General features: G+C 38.0%; 1 protein-coding gene and 1 long non-coding RNA gene across 19 annotated transcripts in view; one reads left to right on the plus strand and one right to left on the minus strand.

Moving 5' to 3' along the window:
- GTDC1 (glycosyltransferase like domain containing 1) overlaps positions 1–21,474 on the plus strand; it is a 384,238-nt gene that overhangs the window by 261,961 nt on the left and 100,803 nt on the right. For all 18 annotated transcript variants that reach the window (XR_014245700.1, XR_014245701.1, XR_014245702.1 and 15 more), the window contains exon 8: positions 10,151–10,260. Coding sequence is in view for 13 of the 18 variants with exons in the window: in XM_082395817.1 (XP_082251943.1) it covers positions 10,151–10,260 (110 nt within the window). In the remaining 5 variants the exon portion in view is untranslated. The remainder of the gene's footprint in view (positions 1–10,150; positions 10,261–21,474) is intronic.
- Positions 322–21,474, minus strand: part of LOC309630510 — a 52,104-nt gene continuing 30,951 nt past the window's right edge. The window contains exon 2 of the long non-coding RNA XR_014245724.1: positions 322–3,273. This is a non-coding gene — a long non-coding RNA (uncharacterized lncRNA). The remainder of the gene's footprint in view (positions 3,274–21,474) is intronic.

A 21,474-nucleotide genomic window follows, 5' to 3' on the forward strand; every position in this document is an offset into this window, starting at 1 on the left:
TATAAGGAAAATCACATAGAAGAGGATAATGTAAGAGTTTTTCTGGAAGCTGAATTGGCAGAGGGAGAGTCTGAAGCTCAGTGGTGTTGTCAAGGTGTGAGGGGATAACATTGTACTATAGAAATGGAAATTATCAAGCAATCTTAAATTATCTATATAGGGGAAAATAGTAAGGTTGGTAATGAGTTGATTAGCAGGACAACTTAGAAGCAGCCTCCTTGTGTTCAGAATGTGTCAGGCTTGAGTCCTGGAATATTGGGAGGATGAGGATGTGTCAGTACCCAAGAGGAGCTAGGTCATTAATGCTGTGTTCGACAAGGCAACAGCTTAGTTTTTAAGTATTATAGATGAGTTGTCATTGGAAGAGCCAAGTGAAGACTCTGTGTATTCACCTCATTATATAAATAGTAAAAAAAAAAAAATTTATAATAGGTAGGGATAAAAAGAATAGATTCATGAGAGGTGATCTAGATTTGGAGTCAGTTCAGAATAATAACTTTTTAAACTGTATGCCAGGCCCAATTCTACACATGGAGAATACAGGGTAAACAGGCATGAGCTCTGCCCTCATGGAACTTACAACATAGCAGAGTGAGTAGGTGAATCTTTGAAAGTAGGATAGTTCCAAAAGGCAGGTAAACATTGTAGAACAGGAGAAATAGATCTTCGTTAGAGATTTGAGATGGCTACATTTGCAGGGTAGGAGGAAAAAACAAGAATGAATAAGGATTCTACAAAAGAGAAATTTGAATGTTATAAAAAGAACCAGATGTCACTTTAAGTATTGTTTGAAACATCAGTAAGTTGGAACCAACTTAAATGTCCACTAGTAGGAGGATTTACTTTAAATTGTGAAATATTAGGTAAACATTATTAAATGAGATATTTATATGCACTGATGTAGGTAGATGTCTATGATGTATTTAGTGAAAATGGAAAGTGCAGAATGACTGATAATGATCTCATATTTATAAAGTAAGGAAAGTATATAAAAATACACTCACACAAATATATATTTGTGCATGTGCATAGAAATAGGTCAGGAAACCTACTCACCAAACAGTTGTTAGTAGTGGTTACATATGAGGAGTAGAATCAGGAGGGGTAAGAAATAGGGGCTTTCAGTGCATACTGCATGTATTTCAGAATTATTTTTATTTTATTACATTGAGCATGCATTTTTTTCATTGAAATTTGTATTGGAATAATTGTAGATTCACATACAGTTGTAAGAAATCATACAGAGTCCCCTCCTGGAACTGTGATGTTACAAAATGTTGAGTCTTCTGTTCCTGTCCCACAGGTCCCTGAGGTTCGGTTCTTTCTTATTTTATATTTTTGTCTATTTTCTCTCTTGTTCACAGTGAGTAAATTCTGTTCACCTCAAGAACACTGATTCTATTCTCTGCAATATCCTTTCTACTATTGAGCCCATCCAGTGAGTTTTTAAATTTCTATTCTTGTATTCTCGGTACTGTTATTTCCATCTGACAGATGCTGAGATTAAGCATGGGAAAACCTGACTGTAAGCTTCCTGGCAGTCAGGGTAGAACAGGAAACAAAAATCATGCATCTTCCTATATGAGAAGTAGAAACACAACAATTCTCAGTGATGTCAAAGAATTTCCTAGGCTTCTCCCTTAGGCAAATTTCTCACTCTAGGAGATGGACTACAGGAGTAGCTCTCAGGATAACCAGCAAGCAGTTCTGAATGTATTTTCTACACATCTCTTGGAGGGAAATGTTATAATACAAAAGAAAATCTAAATGATTTGTCAGTTTCAAATTACAGCCCAGATCACCACATTTGACAAGGAGAAACTTTATTACAGAGGGAAACAGACGGACTTAGTAATGTACTGGGGAAAGAGCTTAGTTCCATAGGACCTCCCAGGTCTGAGAGGAAGTAATTACATACATTGTGATGCTTTAAAAGTATGTGCAACAGTAGCTGCTGCCTAAGTAACATCCTAAGGGTGGGGAAGACCCAATTCATCTTAATTGAGACACTTCATGGCCTACCAGTTATTTGAGTCATGGGTTTCTATTGGCTTCCTGGCGAAAGTTGTAGAGAAAGAGAGCTTATTGACAAGTTAGAGAGCTGAGTGAAATTACTGTGTACAATATCTGGGAAGAGTGGGAATCATTGTTGAAGAGAAACAACCTGGGGGGTCTAAGCTTTTAGCAGTGGGGAGATTTAAAAGGAGATCATGTTGTGAGACCTAGTGGGAAAAATGATTCATTGAATATCATTTTCACTGGGTGGCCTGCTGGATGAAATGAGTGGGAAGATGTAATTGGTCATTAGGTCATTAGGTTATAGTCTAAATACACTATTTGGAAACCAAGCAAGGATTGCTTCTAAGAAAGCAGAAGATGGTCAGTGGTGTCAAATGTAGGAGAAAATACAAGAAGATGAGAATGAAGGGGGGCATAGGTGGGAATTAGTATTGTTAGAGAGCATTGTCACCCAACAGAATTAAAGAATGGGAGGAAAGTTGTAGGAAAGACACAGGAGGTAAGAAAGGAGGGATATAGCTAATATTCTAAGATGAAAGGATCTGTGAAAAGTCACCTAGAAATAGTATATTATTAGAACTACTGTCATCGATAAATGGTGTCAGGTAAAAAGGATAACTTAAAAATGCCCAAGACATACATGAAGAAATTGTGGAGGAGGGAATAGGATCACAGGCTTTAGGAAGGAAATTGACCATGAGAACACAGATTTCTCAAAGAGACAAGGTAGAAGATCTAGAGCTCTAATAGACTTTGAATTTGGAAAGGCAGATATCTCTCCCTCTGCTATTAAAAGGAAAGATGAGAATATGAATGTGCAGATGGCATGAAACCCTGATATGCATAAATTAGAATTTTATTTTTCTATGACTTAATTTCTGTGCAATGGCCCATTTCAATATGGTGATGGAAAGCTCAAGCCGTTCAAGATTCTCTGTCTTCCATTTTCCTGGTCCTCATTCCTCCCAGGCCACTGCTGAGGGATCCTTTGCTTTTATCAGTCTGCCAGCAGCCCTGTGACTCTTCCATGACACTCAAGGAAACCATGGTTCCACATTTATGCCTACCATGGCTCGGGAATCTCTCATGAATGTCGCTAGTACTGTGTGCCCAGATACATACCCTCAGACATTCACTCTCTGGAGTCATGCTTCTTCCTCAGCTTCTAACCCAGGAAGTGTAGTTCATGGCCTCAGGGACTCTCACAGTTCTGTTTTCCTCAACTTTCCCCCATCAGTCCTCCGTGTTTCTTGTCTAGAGGTGGAACAGTGACACATTGTGGGAGGGTGTATGCTACTGTCACATAGCATTTTGCTTAAATACTTGTACCTATCTGAAGTCCTTACCATTTCTACAAGGGCTTTTGCTTCTGTGACCAACAAAGAAGACTGCCCCTTTTTTTGGTAGAGGTTGGGGGGCTTTTACCCTGTCTCAAGCCTTCCTTGAAGCAACGAACATAAAACATCTTAGTTTCTTGAATGTGTTCAGGTAGAAGGGAAATGGAATAAATTGGTTAACATTTCTAAAATATTAAAATACCACAAATACCAAAGATGAAGCGAATGAGAGTTTATTGTGTATCTGCAGGGTGCCAGGCATTTCTTCATCCCTAACAACTAGCATTTTATTTTATTTATTTATTTTTTTAATTGGGGTATAGTTGTTTTACAATGTTGTGTTAGTTTCTGCTGTACAACAAAGTGAAGCAGAGTTCCCTGTGCTATACAGCAGGTTCTCATTAGTTATCTATTTTATACATATTAGTTAGTGTATATATGTCTAACAACTAACATTTTAAATGTAGGTATTATCATTACCCCATTCTAACGATGAAGAAACTGAGGCTATGTGAGGTTATATAACATACAAGTAGTCATATTGCTGATCAGTGGCAGAGCCACTTCTCTCTGAACTGTACCCTTCACTCTCCCTCTGAAAGTAAAGTTAAAGGGCAGAATGCAGGATGAACAACATTCAGAGAAAGCCACAGTGGGTATTCTTGGTTTTAGTCTCCTGTAAGGAAATGATGGTGGGGAGGGCTGGTGGAGTTAGAGGAAGACAGACACTGGTAATATCAGATGGAGGAGAGGCTGAGAAGTTGATGGCTCACAAGACTATGGGTTGAATTCTATTCGAAGCACTATTTTAAAAGCAGAAGCAGCACCTGTGGCAGGAAACCCAAACTGGTAATTGTTGTCAGGCATATAGAGGGAAGTGAAGGGTTTATGGTCCTAGAAAGGATAATAGAGAAGTAAGTGATCATAACAACTAACACAAGCTGGTAAATAGAAGCGTTATGTTTTGGAATAAAGAACACATCACTGAATTTGGAAGTAATGTGGTACTTCATAATGAGGAAGCAAAGATGGAGGTTAGCAGGGTATCAGAAAAGGTGAAGAAATTTGAAACCATGGTGTTGAGAGATCATATAATTCCATATTACTTCCCATTATTCTTATTGCCATCTCTTATCCAATGGGTTTTAACCTCAAGTAGCAGTCTAAGACATGTCCATCGCTTGATGATCTGGAAACAAAACCAGGGACTGAAGGTACCAACTCTCTTTTTCTTCTCATTATATGTAGGAAGAAAGAAATGGAAAAGTCAAAGACTGTACAGAAGAAAGAATATGACTTTAGAGTGATGAGACCTGATTTCAAATGCAGACTCAGTCTCTTCTGTGTGATCTTAAATGAAGGAATAGTTATATTTCTATGACCACTTGGTTGAGAGGCTTAATTAAGATTATGATTAGGTGCCTAGTATGGGATCCTGCACATAGCAGGAGCTCTATAAATGTAATTTATTTTTCCTACACCTTTATTCATTCAACAAATATTTTTAGAGCAGCTAATTTTATGCCACAGATAATGTATTAGTCAGCATAGGCCACTTTATGCTGTAGTAATAAAAACCCCCTAATCTCAGTTGCTTAAACACAGCAGAAGTTTAATTCTCTCACCAACTCAAAGTCTGCTGCATGTTTAGATGGCTTTATTGGGCAACTCTTCTCCATGTAGCTGTCCAGACCACTTCACTCTTTTAACCTAACCATCTTAATACAAGACCTCTGCAAGGATCACTACAACAGAGAAAGTGCTGTCCAGAACTGCTCTTAGAAATTTCTACCTGGAAGTGACACACATCAGTCAGCTTGCAATCCATTGGTCAGAACTGGTCCTGTGGCCTCTCCTACTTCAAGGGGATGAATGTGGAGTCTTTCGTGTGCCCAGAAAAAAAGAAGAACCGAATATTGATGAACACAAGGAATGTCTTCCACTCGCAAGGCACTGGGTACTTAGTAGTGAATAAAGCAGGCATCATTTATCTTCCCCTCATGGACCTCTCAATCCAGAGTGACATGCTGCTGGGAAAGTTACGGCATCTGAAAAGAGCCAGGTTTCTACCCAGGCAAGGCAAGGAACTAGATCAAAGTGATTGCATTCAATAAGTATAAAGTTATGTGGGAAAACAGGAAAGGGTAACAGTTGAGTATAAGTGACAAGTATGGAGAAGCTTAGCAATCCTCAATAAATATTTACTGAATGAATGTTAAGTGAGGAATAAGAAGAAATTTAGCTCTAAAAAACTAAACGGGAAAGGCGACAGAGAGAGAACAGATATAGGAAGAAAAAACACATGGAAACAGTTTATGCTTTTCAAATGTTCTGAATAATATTTGGGAATAAAAGCTGTTCTTGCTATATCTGCTGCTTCCAGTAAGCCTGAAATATTCTGCTCTGGTCTCTTCTGCCATAGTTGGGCTGCACAGGAATGAATTCCCAGCCAGACTGTTTCATTCTTACCTAGTCAAGAATGTGGGAATTATTGGGAGACTTGGACTCTGACTCATCTTCTAGAATGTTTTATGACGAATCAAGTTTGCTTGATGGGCAGCTGTCAAATCTAGAAGTGTCACAGTAAATGAGGAATTATGCCACTATAAATACTAAAAATGCTACAAAGTTAAGCAAAAATCCTTATGAATACAGTTTTATGGCAGAATGTTAGAGGTGGTTCCTTAAAGCATTAAAATGATTGACATAAAAAATATTTATTAAAGGAATGATAGAAAACATGTAAAAGAAAAAGAGAAACATTTATAATGTAGCCCCTACAGATAAACCCTGTAAACATTTTGGTATAGTTCACCCCAGACTTTTTTCTAGGCACATACATCCATTTGTCTTACAAAAATAGATCATAAAATACGTATTGCTCTGTCACCTCCCTTTTACTTAACAGTATTTCTTGAATATATTTCCATGTCAAAAATATACTTCTACAAAATTATTTCATGGCTGCAGGGTATTGTATCATATGTATGTGTCAAAGTATATTTCTTTATCATGCCATTATGTTGTTTACAGGTGGTTGCTATTATAAACAATGCTGTTATGAACATACTCTGGCTGAATTTCTGTACACCTCTTTAATTATTTCATAGGGTAGCTTTTCTAAATTGGAATTACTGTGGCAAAAGTTATATACAATTTAAGGCTTATTATGTACATTACCAAATTGCCCTCTAAAATATTGTTGCAGTTTACATCCCTACCAGCAATTGATGAGAGCAGAAGAAGAGAGTTCAGGAGCCGATAAGTCTACAAATGTGGTTATAAAGAATTGACGATACCATTAAATGTGTGTTTTATCCTGACAGCTGTTGACAAAAAGGGGCACTCGATATGTTATTTTTATTTTTTAATTTTTATTTATTTATTTATTTTTGGCTGAGTTGGGTCCTCATTGCTGTGCGCGGACTTTCTCTGGTTGCAGCGAGTGGGGGCTACTCTTCTTGCAGTGCACGGGCTTCTCATTGCGGTGGCTCCTCTTGTTTCAGAGCACAGACTCTAAGCACGTGGGCTTCAGTAGTTGTGGCATGTGGGCTCAGTAGTTGTGGCTCGTGGGCTCTAGAGCACAGGCTCGGTAGTTGTGGCACACGGGCTTAGTTGCTCCGCGGCATGTAGGATCTTCCCGGACCAGCGCTCGAACCCGTGTCCCCTGCATTGGCAGGCAGATTCTTAACCACTGCGCCATCAGGGAAGCCCAATATGTTATTTTTTAATCCCTCATCCTGTATTTCATGCTTTATGCTAAAATCGTAAGTATGAGAACTTCACTTTAGATTTCTTAGAAGGGAATTTAAGACAGATTCACATTCTCTGCTAAATGGGTTCATTAATATTATGGGTGCTAGGATAAGACCCATGGATGAACTGTTGGATATCTGCAGTGAGTTCCTCTCTTGACAAAATATTTTGAGCTCTGTCATTGATATATCCGTGCCTTGATATATGTCTGTGGCTGAATATTTGTGCACATCTTTAATGATTCTCTGAATAGTAGGCAATTTCCCATTTGTCTAAAGAGAAAACCAGAAATATTTTCAGCTAAATTGACTATGTAAACTTTGAGGGACGTAGATGAACTAGCCAAGTTCATACTTATAATATGTATATATTACATACTTATAAGTACATACTTATAATATATAATCTACTAATTTAGACATAGATAATACTTTAAAGCATATATCATGTAGAATATTTTTAGAAGTATTGCTCTTTTCTCAACCTTATAGTTTATGATGTAGTTTTAGTCCAACTCCCCCTCCCATGCATTCTTGACATCAGAATGGTACCACCTTTTCAGGCAGCTGGCATGTTTCCGCCACCTGTCATCTGGAATTCAGTCTAAGCGGTTTGGGGTGCAAGATTGTGAAACCGTATGATGCCATCACTGGAAATCTTTTCTCTGGCTATAAAAACCCACTTACTACCCATAGTCTCCAGTAACCACTTACTCTATTACTTTTTTTAGTGATCTTTAAAATACTTGTTTTCAAAAACACTTTGAATTTTTAGGTCATGTCTCCCAAAATAATTACTAACTCAGTATTAAATCCCTTGGCGTCTGTTTTTACCGGTCCCATCAAGTGAATGACTGCTAAAACTATCCAAAATTCTCATCAGTTGGCGTCTCAGGTTAATGCTATTTCCCTAAACTGTACTTTGTTCAAAATAAAGTAATTGAGAGAGTGCCTGGTATCATGAGAGACTTTATAAGGACTTTAGATAAGATGCCTCTTTTTCTGAGGGATAATTATGTGGAAGAAGAATCTCACCTTACATTCATCCATATATTATAGTTCAAACAAAAAGAGAGGAGATTCATGCAAATCTCTTTTGTGTTCTTATGCAAAGTGACTATTGAATATGAAAGCTTTTGTCCACCTATAAAAAATATCTTAAGAATACAGTAGGATTGTCATGCATTTATCTTGTATAGAAACACTGAAAATACAGGTTCATGAAGCCTGCTGCTTTGAAAATACTCACATGGGAATCTTTTAAGAACTACAACTTCTACCCGATTAAACCTCTTTCCAAGCCCAAGCCACATCTACTTTTACTTTAATACAAAACAAACCAACCAACAAACAAACAAGCAGCAGGAAATATTTAGAATAGATATTCTCTCAGGGACCCATAGCCAAAATTTTTGGAACTCAAAATGAAAAATTTAGAGAATTGAGTGGCTAGATTTCCCTGTGGTGTTACTCCCTCCTTAAAATATATTATGTCATATTGTTTCCGTTCTTTTCATCTACATATTTCCAAGAGAGTCAGAGTAAAATAACATATATTACAGGTTAGGTGGTAGCTATTTGATTGATATGGTTGAAGATAACATATGGTGTATTCTTTACTTTAAACTGTTTTGAGTCTTTGTTCTTGCCCACAGCAGTAGTATGTGTGAGAATTACCCAAAAACTTCCCAATGGTACATGTGTGTAATACCCATCATCTTAAAAAGCAATGAATATTTTGCCACTGCATTCTTTATTATTTGAAGCAAATCAAACTGAGAGCTTAAAATAAATTGTTACAGAACTCTAATTCTATAAGATCTTACAATTCCAGGAGATTATACATGCCGTTTTAAAATGTTAATCAGAAGATGCATTTGTTTTAATTCTTGATACTGAAAATATTGACTGAATTGTGAATTAACACATTTAGGGTTGCAGATGTCATTTTTCATGAGATTTCCTGAATGATATAATTTTCATATTTCATATAGCAGTTTGATCAATTTACAGATTTATTTTACATAATTAGTTGGTAAATGAGAAATTCAATTGCTGATATATAACTATTTCTCTGAAATATAGAAAATAAGTTTAAATTCTGAATTATAAATGAAAAAACAAATATTTTGAAGACATCTGGTCCACATCTGTCTGAAATAAGATAATTTAAAACAGTGTAATTAAATGCAAGAAATACTGAAATATTCACACCTTAGAATGTAAAAAATAAGTCATTCCATTTTAGTGTGATTTCTTGAATTGGTGATTTTTTTAAATTTTAGTGTCCTTTAGCCTCTCATTCTGTCATTACAAAGAAGACTGACAAGCTAAACAAACAAAAATAATCCATGTTTTTTTTCAAAGCTTCTACTAAATGAAAGAATTATCTTTATTACTATTCTTTTATGCGTTGACTAACCTCCACTCCTAAGTTAATACTCAGTGGACTTAGACTCAGGCCTACCCCCTTTTGATGTATTTATAATTCTCCATTCAATTATTAAAAATGAGAGATTAGTGAGAGAGTCTGTAATCTCACTCCCTAAACTGTGTGTTCCTTGCGGACACAAAGAGGCTCAGTAAATGTGAGAGAGAGGTACTCAGTCTCATGGAAATGAAAAGCATCTTTGGTACATTCTCATGATCAGTAGAGAATCGTCCTTTGAAGACTGGTCTTTTCTTTTGTTAAAAACCTGTGTTAAGTGGAAAATTAACCATTTTAGGAGAAAGGAAAATAAGCTAGACTTTCTATAGTCTAACCAAAAAATGTGAAAAAACAGCCTTTAATAAAAGGCTGCAGAGCGTTGAGACTTCAACAGGACTGGGTTTTGATCCATGATAGAGAAATTAGATTCATGAAAACACTCAATACTAATGCTACAGTATAAGGGTGAGGGAGGATCTCAGCTTGGATGCCAGAGGCTCTCCTAACTAACAGTAGACCATGAGAGGAATTGATACTATGAGAAGTGAAAACACTTTTCCTAACACATACCCTAAGATATCACAAGTTTTGTTTTGTGTTTTTATTTCCAGGGAGCATGATAAAGATCCAGAGAGTTTTTTTAAGGTATTGATGCATCTTAAGGACTTAAGACTCAATTTCCACGTATCTGTCCTTGGAGAAACCTTCACAGATGTCCCAGGTATTTCTTTTGAATTTTCTGGTGTGTATTTTTATAGATGACATAAGCTGTACAACTTCAGTATTAATTTCCATGTTTCCCTTTGTTAGAATAATCAAGATGAGCACTGTTAACCAAAAGATTATACAATGGCATTAAAGTGTGATTCAATTAAAAAAATACTTAAGTAAGCATTCTTTGATTTAAGTTGAGAACGTGAAGTCATCTCTTTTATCAAATATAGTTTATACAATGCATTCTGATGTAAATAACATATATTGCTTTAAGCATCTTAACACTTAAGGAAAGTGGGAATTTGTAATTGGATATACACCCTCTCACCTCTGGGGTCACTGGTTTGATTCCTACTCACATTGGTAATGGCTGAAATACATTACCATCTGTTAGGTGGCCTGTGTAAAGCATTTTGGCATCAAACTTGCAATGTGGAGTAGACACATATCATAGTTGTCATTGGTCCATGCCTTTTTTATTGAACTTGAGAAACAAACAAAAATCCAAAGCTGATAGCAGCAAGTCTTCTCATCCTTAATGCCACATGGAGCCTGTTCCAAGCCATTTCCTTCACCCTGCATCCTCACTGGGCAGGTTTGGGTCAGTAAGATGAGCATCCCAACCACCGTCCTAAGCACTTAGGTGTTCATATTTTTTAAGCTTTGGGTATCCAGCTTTCTTTTGTAAACTCCAAGTATACAGACAAGAAAAGTTCAGAAATGGCCTCTGTCATCATGCTTTATGACTCTTAAGGACCACTTAAAGTTTACCCTCACTTAGCAAGTACTCTTTGATTCTGGTACAACACAAGGAAGTACACCCAGCTTGTACCTCAGTAGCTTCATCTGATATGGCTCATCCTCTGCCCCCTGCACTTATGGACACCAAACTTTTCTCAGTTCCTCTAAGGTTCCAGGCTTCTTTAAACCTTTGCACATTTGCCTATTTATACTTTATTCATTCACTCTCAGCTCGAGGGCATTTTCTTTCAGTGTGAAGCTTTGCAGTGGTCTCATGGCACCCTATACTTTTACCTCATGGTGCCTCCCTCAGTTTCTAATCATATAATTATGTGTAATTTCTTATCTCACTCCCCCCCCCACACACACACATATACACATAAACATTAGAATGTAGGTGCTGGGAGGACAAAGATTATGACTATCTTGTTCATCACGGTACCTCAGAGCCTAGTGCAGTGCCTGGTACAAGGCTGGAACGCAATAAATATTTGTTGAATAAACAGATAAAAATGTAAACTCCCTGCCCTCAAGCAGTTTATAGTTTTCTTGAAGAGGGAACACTTTTGCATAAGGATGGGAAATGGAGAGGGAAACACAGGATAATATAATTATATATTAGTACTGACACATGTGGCTTATAGTAGAATGTTAGTTGAAGAGCTAGGACTTGAATAGCCAAAGGATTAGGGTATTCCAAAAGGGGAAACAACATGGGCAAAGCATAGAGAAGCAAGTATTTTAGATATTGTACTTAAATGAGAGAACAATTTCAGTGATGAGTGCTATGAGGTCACTAAGTAGGATAGAAGATTCTGCATGCGAAACTTAATAAGTAAGTAATACATGGGCAGGGTAGGGCCAAAGTATGGAGGATGAGCAAAGTAGATTAGGTAAAGGTAAAAAATAGGGAGCCTCAGTCTTGAACTGGAAAGAAATATGATAAAGCGTGTATTTTAGGAAGATTTATCTTGCAGTGATATGTAGGCAGAATTGCAGTAAGACTCTGCAGCGGTCATCCAAGTGTGATTCTGTGAGGTGGTGAAAGAGAGATTAGTGAGAGGGGCTGTAGGAGAGAGAGATTCTCAAGGAAAACACAGAAAAGAATTTGATAGATGGATGGCTGTCAAGAAAGAAGGAAGGGGCTTCCCTGGTGGCGCAGTGGTTGAGAATCTGCCTGCCAATGCAGGGGACACGGGTTCGAGCCCTGGTCTGGGAAGATCCCACATGCCGCGGAGCAGCTGGGCCCGTGAGCCACAACTACTAAGCCTGCGCGTCTGGAGCCTGTGCTCCGCAACAATAGAGGCCGCGATAGTGAGAGGCCCCGCGCACCGCGATGAAGAGTGGCTCCCGCTCGCCGCAACTAGAGAAAGCCCTCGCACAGAAACGAAGACCCAACACAGCCAAAAATATAAATAAATAAATTTTTAAAAAAAGAAAAAGAAAGAAGGAAGAAAAAAATCAGCTCATTTGCAAAGCTAGTGAGTTCAGTTTTGTTTGTGCCGGTTTTGAGGTGTTTGTGGATGAACTGAGGAAAGAGGCTCGAGAATATCCCTAAGCAGAAGGCTTTGTAGCCAGCTTCACTGTTGGGTAATTCTAAGCCACCACTACAAAGAAGACTAGGTTCTCACTCAAGGGCCATGTCCTTGGGATCACAGCTCTCCCTTCCCACACGTTAACACTGAGCTATTTAGAGCAGCACTGGGGATTGAAAGTGGGATGGGGAGCAATTAGGGGCCCAAGAACTGAGTGCTCAGTAATTACAGGCTCAATCTTTTACTCACTTTGGTTTGACCTCAACACATACTTGCTGAGCACTGTGGAAGGGGGATTTCACAGTGAACAGGACTCAGTCTGCACCTCAGAGAGCCCTGCCTTGGGGAGACACTTACATATAGTTAACAGGGACCTAGGATGCTGTGGGATCATCAGGGCATGCTGGGGAAGACCATAGGAAGGGTCATATTACCTACGTACACACTTCTGTTACTCCCAGTCCCAGCTGGAGCTCCTTTCTGCCCTTGCCTCTGGCCCATCTCTGTCATGTCAAATATGAATCAATTCTCTTTAAGGCTACAGAACTTCACCTTGCACATGGGAGGAGCCCAAGTTGTTGGCTGGATGACTGAGCCTGGTAGATTTCCAGGTTGTGCTCCTAGAAGGCCACCTTGCTAGTCTTTACTCCAAAGGTTTCTTCACAGGCAGTTCTGTGTAACTTCCGCCATTTGTATCACTGTCCTGGTTTGACAAACACTGATATATAGCACTTGCTGTATTTCAGGCATTGTTCTAAGCCATTTATAAATGTTAACTCTTCTTAACAGTCTCATTCAGTATTACTGTCTCCATTTTTCTTAGGTGGGGAAACTGAGGCACAGAGAAATTAAGTGAAGTCACATAACTATCAATACATAATACTTTTAACCACTATGCTGTGCTACCTTTCCATTTTCTTGTTTTCTGACCCAACTGCTTCTCTAAGTTTAAACATTAATTTTTTTTCCCCACCTCACCATCCAGCACTTCACGCAAAGGGTTACCTAGCAGGCATACATTTCTTTGCCTGTTATCTCTTCTAGGTGCTCCACTAACATATCTAAAACCCATATCCTAAAACCAACTTATACACTGTGCAGTATCAGCCAGAAGGATAACTCTGAACACTGTTAACATTTGTGAGGAAGTGGTTTTCTTGTAAATAATTGCAATAATAATCATTATTATCCTGTTAATTGCTATTATTTATTGAAAGTTTGCTTCTTGCTTGGTCCTTTGCCAGGTTATTCCATATAATGCTCATGATAATCCCAAAGGCATAGGTATTATTATCGCATTTGATAGATGGAAAAACTGAGACTTTGAAGGCTTAAGTCACTTTGATTACACTCCTTATGAGTCAAGTTTTGCTCTTTCACATACCAAGCCTAGATGTATTGGAAAACCAAGAAAGGTTTAATACATGATGGCAGGACCATTAAATTACTCTTTTTTTTTTCCCCTTGAGGTAAGACTTATACATATAACATCGTATAAATTTAAGGTGTACAATGTGATAACTTGATACATTTACATATTGCAATATGATTACCAGTGTAGCTCTAGCTAAGGTCTCTCTCACATCACATAATTATTTCTTTATCGCAGTGAGAACATGTAAGATCTAGTCTCTTAGCAATTTTAAAGTATATAATACAGTATTGTTGACTATAATCACTATGCTGTATTTTTGATCTCCAGGACTTATTCTTACTCTAGCTGCAAGTTTGTACATTAATTACTCTATATCCAACTTCTTTCTCCTTCCCTCTACACAGAACTTGTAGGGAAAGGTAGCATATCTCTGAGTGATGGCATTAGTGCTAGTGAGTTTTACTGCCCTTTTTGATGAAGCAGACAATCTCCATTAAATTTCTTTTGAAAATGTTAAAACCACAGTAGAGCAACTTTGTAGAGTCTTCATACTGTTGATTATTTTCAAATTATGTTGTGGAAAGGTTATTATCATCCTTTTTCTGAAAAGTGTAGTAGTTGATTATCGATTCTAGTTTATAGCTACATAGTTTATCATTCTTTTGCATGATCCTTTCAGTTTACAAAAGAGATGCTAGATCTAGGACAGGGACTATTCCAAGTGCTCACAGCTGGGCACAGTGGGCGAGACGGGCAGTAGGTAGTGGCAAGGTTAGGAGTAGAACCTGGGAGTCAGTCTCCTCATCCCTACTCACTTCTGTATGTGTTCAATACATGTTTTTTAAATATCTACTTTATGCCAAGCACTAAACTAGATGTTTAAGATGAAGTGGTGAATAAAACAAACATCTTCTGTGATGTTTGCATCACGGAAGTAGTCTAACTCCAGTGCATTATCCATCAGTTCCTAGAGCACTTAGCATGTGCCAGGTACTATTAGAAGCCCTTTGTGCATTGCCTTGTTTATTCATCACAACAGCCCTGTGAATTAGGCACTTTTGTGATTATCATATTGCAGCTGAGAAAAGTCAGAAACAGGGAGGTTAAGGCACTTGCCTGAAATCACGCATCCATCCAACTATCAATCCACAATTCAAACCTTGTCAGCCCACCTCTCTGCTATTCTCCTCTATGTGGAAATCCACAAAATCATCCCTCTTTTACGGGTAAGACAGCAAGAGGTGATAATGGTGGAAAATTCCTGGCTACTCAAATGAAATCATTTCCATTTTCTCTAATAAGCTCTTTGCAAATGGAAAGTTTAAAAACAAATAAACAAAGAACCCCTGCAAAACCTCAAATTCATTTCCTAAATATATCACTCCTTAGATATTAAAGTGAACTCCCTCTTCTTTCTGCCGTCTGTCTTCATCACAAGAAAGGTGTCAAAAACAATATGAAGTGGGAAGATATTCCAAATAATACTTGGTATATATTTACTGTTCAATAAATACTATTTGAATGAATGAAAGAATAAGTTTGGTGTAATAGAATAATGTAGTTTACATACTGTATCAGATATATTAAAAACCTACATTGAAATGATTTCCAAATATTAGAGAGTTAGTGAATGAAAATAGAGAACCCTAAGACTTAAGGAAGTTCTAAGTGGTTTTATATTATATTTTCTGTTTTCATGTAAATGACCTTGATTTAACCTAAATCTATTTTTCAATCTGTTCTCATCTTTCAGTTCTTCCATCAGTCAGAATAAGCTAAATTATGCTAAGCTAGCAGCCTTAAAAATCTCAGTGGCTTAAAACACTCAACACGTATTTTTTATTCATGCTCTATGTTTATTGCAGGTGAGCAGTAGTGTTCTGTTCGTATGGTCACTCAGGGTCCCAAGCTTATAGAGAGACCCAAGCAACCACCATCACAAACATTACCAGTTACTGTGCCAGATGCAAGAGAAAGCTAGGACATTCTTTTATTAGCAATTCACTGTTCTGGCCTAAAAGTGACATAGGGTTCCACTCGACTCTTTGGCCAGAACTTGTTGCAAGGCACTGCCCAACTATAAGGGGGTGGGGGGGGGAGGGCCAGGAAATGCAATCTTGTGTTGAACCCAGAATGGAGGAGAGCAGAAATAGTTGATGAAAAGCACTACTGACCACCATAGTTCTTTAATATGCATCATGATCTGTGGCCCATCAGAGAGAAAATCAAGCCTATCCAAGATATCTGCCTTAGTCTGGGTGAGTCTATCTGTGTTGAATAAAGAACTTTTAACAAATATAAGAGTACTGCCCACAGCCTTCTTGCTGGAGACAACCCAGCTCGTGTCTGAAGACACATCTAGCAACTGTGTCCCATTAAGCTGAGTTGATATGAAGTCGAGTTGCTCTCTGTGGGAATGGAGTTAATTATCACTTACGGTGATGGCATTTTGGAAAGCTTATAGTGTCAGTTAGGAGTAGTTTTGCCCTCCACCCCCAGGGGATATTTGGCAGCGCCCAGAGATGTTTTGGTTGGTACAACTGTTGTGGGGAGGGGAGGGTACTACTGGCATCTAGTGGGCGGAGGCCAGGAACATTTATAAGAATTAAAGTCAGAAGATCAGGTTTGGGACTGGGTCCTGTAGCTTTCTAGGTTAACCTCAGTTAATCCATCTGTACCATACAAAGGAGAAGATGGGAAAGAGAAATAATAATAAAACCACCCACCCTATCTACTCCTTTGAGTTACACTGAGGATTTCAAGCACAGTTACATAATTTGGGAGGGGGGAGGGAATTGCTTTCAAAACTACTATGCAGATTTTATTATAAGACTCATGGACTTCTCTTCAGAGTTTATACGGAATGAGTCTTTAATGAATTTTGGATGAGAAGAGGACATTAATGATGCTGAACCTTAAAAGTTCATTCTTGCCATTATTTTAATTATTTTTAATCCAGAAAATTGAAAGGTCATTCTGCCACGTAAAGCATCCATCACACTCCATGTTACAAATGAACCAAAAAGCCTAGAAGCTCCTCAATGCAAATATTTTTAGCTTCGGCCAATTCTCATGACAAGGTCACATTGTTAGCCCTTAAGATGGTGTTTTGTTTTGTTTTGTTTTGTTTTTAAAAAAAGAAGAAGCAAATACTTAAGATAGCAAATCAATGGAATGTGCTTGTATACTTAATAATTTCTCACAAGTGATAACTCTAAACCAAATACTTTTTTCTATGAACAGCCAAAGCCTTACATCAGGATTCTTCTTTCCCTACACTGTGGGAGAAGTAGTTTTAAGTTTTAGGCATGGGCGGCGGGGAGCAGAAAGATTGCAAAGGAAAGTAAAAACCTGAACTACATTTTTGGCAGACAGAAGTCTTTCTGGTTCACCTTTAATTTGAGGTTAAGAACAGTATGTGGAAAGCTTCTGGTTAGTATCTGGCATGACAATGGTTATTACCGTGATCTTGGCATATTCCTGATCCTTTGCTCTGGAGTCAAATGTAGGATAATTATATAACATTTCCCTCCCCTCCCATCTCCCTTTTCTCTCAGTTCCCAGCTACAATCTCATTTTCAGCAGAGCAGCTACACTAAGGGGGAAATAATAGAAAGGTTCTAGGAACACAAGTAACTTACATCACATTAATATAAAGGTATAAAATTTTGCTACAGGGGGACCCAGCAGAAGGAAAGCTATTAATATACTGATCAATGTTGAATTGTAATACAATTGTATATGAGATGAAATAAATGTGCCAGTAAGATTAAAGTCGTTCTCTCTAGACCGTACCTTTCCTTCTCCTTTTAATTTTTAAAAAAATTTTATCACTATCTACTCATTCCCCTAACATACAAGTATTTACTGAGTTCGTAGTGTGGTTTGGCACCATATTGTGGATAGCAAGAGGAGAAAATGTGGTTCCTTTCCTCTAGAATCTTACTGTCCGGGAAAACATTTTTAAAATTACATTTTATTATACCATGCCCTTGTTTATATTGTAACATTTTCAAATAATTTTGAATACATAATTTCATAACCCTTACAGCAATCTAATGACTAGATAATCAAACATGCATTAACACCCTCTGTTTATATCTGAGGAAAATTATTTATATTCATCCCACTGAAATAACGTGGATCTGAGGTCGATTTTCAGTAGAACCACCTTCACATGATTCTTAGGAATAGGCATATAATCACTTTCCCAAGAATATGGTTGGGGAAGTCAGTTTCCCAGGAATCTGATTTGAAAATGAGGTCTTCTGTCTCCCAGTCCTTTGCTGAAGAAAACAACAGTATATAATGGGAAAGTAGGGAAGATTAAAATAAAAGTAGATATATATGCTCCTGACAGGAAAGAATAAATACTCAGATAGAAGTGACAATATCTCTTAAGATTAATTTATGAATTTAACAAGATTCCAATTAAGATGCCCAAATATTACTTTATATATCTTCACAGAGTAGTTCTAAAATTCCTACAAAATAAATAAACGGGAAGAGTATCAGAAATCACTAACAAAGGAATATTGAAGGAAAACATGTCCTACCAGATTCAGAACATGTATGAAGTTAAAAGTACTCTTTTAAAAGAGTACTTTACCGATTCAAAAACATGAAGGTAGAAAAATGGACAAAAATAGAGAATTCCGAAATAAAACCAGCTTGTATATAATTTTAACATCCACCAAACTTATATAACAAAATTTTATATACTTATCCCAGCTTTAAAATATAATACTTTTTAGTGAAAACAAGAAATTGGGTAAAATAAATAACCTCTGTGGAATAAAACTAACAAAACAAAATATTCATATAAGTAATGAAGTATAGATTTTAAATATATCCTATAGATAAAAGATTGCAAAAGCTTCAACAGAGTATAAGTACCATAACTTACTGAAGTCTTATTCTGTGCCAAGGACAAGGCTAGGCCTTTTACTCACACAGCTAAGAAACAATCGAGGTAGTGATAGCCGAAGAAATAAATGCTAAATCAAATTTTAGGAATAAAATCTTTAATTTTTCCAGTAATGAAATAAGTGTAAATACAGAGAATTTATGAGAAAGTGGTTGCATTGACCAAAGCAATAAAAGTAAAGGCATATCCTAACAAAGACTGGCCAACTAATGGGGAAACATCTGTATGTATGGTAATGGCAATGTAAGTTATTTGTCCTGAGCCATATAAGTTACTACACCCTTTGCGTGATTCAGTAATTTCACATCAGAGAATATATCCCATGGAAGTAATTCCCATGCCTTGCCCTCATTGCTACTGCTTCTTTCCTAGTTGTTGCCCTTACCTTCTGGGACCTTGACTCCTACAAAAGCTTCAGATTGGTCTTCAGGCCTCTGGACACTTTGATATTTGATTCAAACACCTACTGTTATTGGTGTTCTTTCTAAACCCAGACCATCCAAGAAGAGAATCACAATAGTATAACAATAAGAACGTGTCTCATAGATTTTTCTGCAGGATGAACTTAAATTTCCTCTCAGCGAATGAGGTTCTTCAAACTCTGACCCCAGCCTAATCCCTCATGGATTCCAGTTCTCTTTTCCATCTCCTGAGTACATCTGTGCACTTACCACGTCCATGCCTTGTTTATTTATTGCTTAAATTCCTCTGCCCCTCCGCACATAGGCACATGCATACCCTTTCTCCACTTGGCAAAATCCCAACTCCAGTGGTGTTTCTTGTCCTATATCTTCCCTTTTCCTTCCCTCCCTAATTGCTCACAGCACCCTTAGTCATTGCATCATTTGCAAGGCGCATATCACACAGCACTATGGTCAGTTGTCACTTGGCTGCCGTAAGGGGCAGTGGTGTAACTGACCAGAAGACACTTTGCGGGTGAAGAGTACAACTTCTTAGACAGAGACAGCTGCATGGGGCCAGAGTCAGCAGCACTCCCAGTTGGAGAGGCAAGCTCCGCTGCCCAGCTCTCACTGATACCCCAGGCAAGGGTGAGGTTCCTGTTCAGTACCTGAGAAGCTCTCGTTTCCTTTCTCAGGAAAGGTTTGTTAAGTCTGCAGCTGCCCTTCCCTAGCAGATGCTCAGGAGACTCACTAGACACAAGTTAACTGGTAACAGTTCACTCCCATTGCTCAGCATATCCTGTGAGAATCAGTCTTTTTCCCCTGATCACTCCCAGACATGCCGTTCCGTCAGGCCTAAACTTTAGGCCTGCTTGAACTCTACAGAACTCCTGCAGCTTCTGTAAGTGGAATATTTATCTTTTACATGGAAACCAGAGAATTCAGTGCAATTCTCAAGGCAAGATCATTTATCCATCCTACCAGGGGGAAGACCATGAAGATAATATGTCCTAGAATACAACTCCTAAAACATCTCTCAAGAAATTGTTCTCAAAAGTTATATCTATGAAAACATTACTGAGGAAAAATATTCTTTAATTTTCAAAAACTGTCCTTAAAGTTTATGAGAAATGCACGCTTGGGAATGACACAAGGAAATAGATAAATTAATTAAATAATGAATGGGAAAAAGTCAAGGCATCGGTAGACCAATAGGAAATGAGAAACAGACGCTAATTTTAAAAGCTGTAAATGTATATATGACTTGGGTTGACAGATAGGAGGTCTTGGAATGTGGCTGCTACACGTTGCTTTGGAGTTTTATCTTTTTGAATTCCTGTAGTTGTATTATGGTCACGGTTTGGAATGTGGTATGGTCAAAGTAAAATTTGCTCCAATAAGAGACTTTGGTGGAAAGCCTGCCTATTTTACAAATTCATGTTTCCTGCAATGGCTATCAGAACAGGAGTCTCTGACAGAAAGCAGCACAAAACAGGGAGTGAATATCTGGATCCAAATAGTGAGCTTTTCCAGCTATATCCCTCCTTGCCCAAATTGTTACATTTGTAAAATGAAAACCATCACAGATATATGGTGCAGTGGAATGAACACGGTCCTGGACTGTAGAAGGCTCAGGGTCTAGTTCCAGCTCTGACACTGATTATAACCATGTCACCTCTTTTAGCTTTAGCCTACTTGTCCACAAAATAAAGTCATCCAAATGAGGTTGCAACTAGAAAGGACATTGGAGGTTAGGGTGCAGCAACTTTTAAAATGAGGTGAACATCCCGACCCCCAAGGGGATTTCACAGAGTGACAGTTTTTGAAGTTTTGATTATAAAAACAATGAGTATAATAATTATGCTTTTTCAAAACATATTTTACTCCTCATCATCCGATATCTATCTGCACGCTCAACCCCAGCTCCCACTTCAGGCAGCTGAACACCATTGATCTAGGCCAGTCACATTCTTCTGGCCACGCTCATGGGCTGATTAGAGTTGCCCTCTGCTCCATCCTGTAAGCTTTTGCTAACTTCAACTTGCTAAAGATAATCTCTGTGTATCTCACCTTCTCCTCTCCTACCCTTATCAAATAAGTATAACCTCATTGGTCAGGATTTCTCAGTGTGGTTTCAACCACCTTCCTAGCCTTACTTAAATCCTTATCCATGAGTATCCTGAGCTGTAGCCTAGTTTACTCAGTGTTCCCTGAAGATAGCTCACATGTCACTACCCAGAAC

The sequence above is a fragment of the Balaenoptera borealis genome (assembly GCF_965194805.1).
Source record: "Balaenoptera borealis genome assembly, chromosome: 6".
Classification (NCBI taxonomy): Eukaryota; Metazoa; Chordata; class Mammalia; order Artiodactyla; family Balaenopteridae; genus Balaenoptera; species Balaenoptera borealis.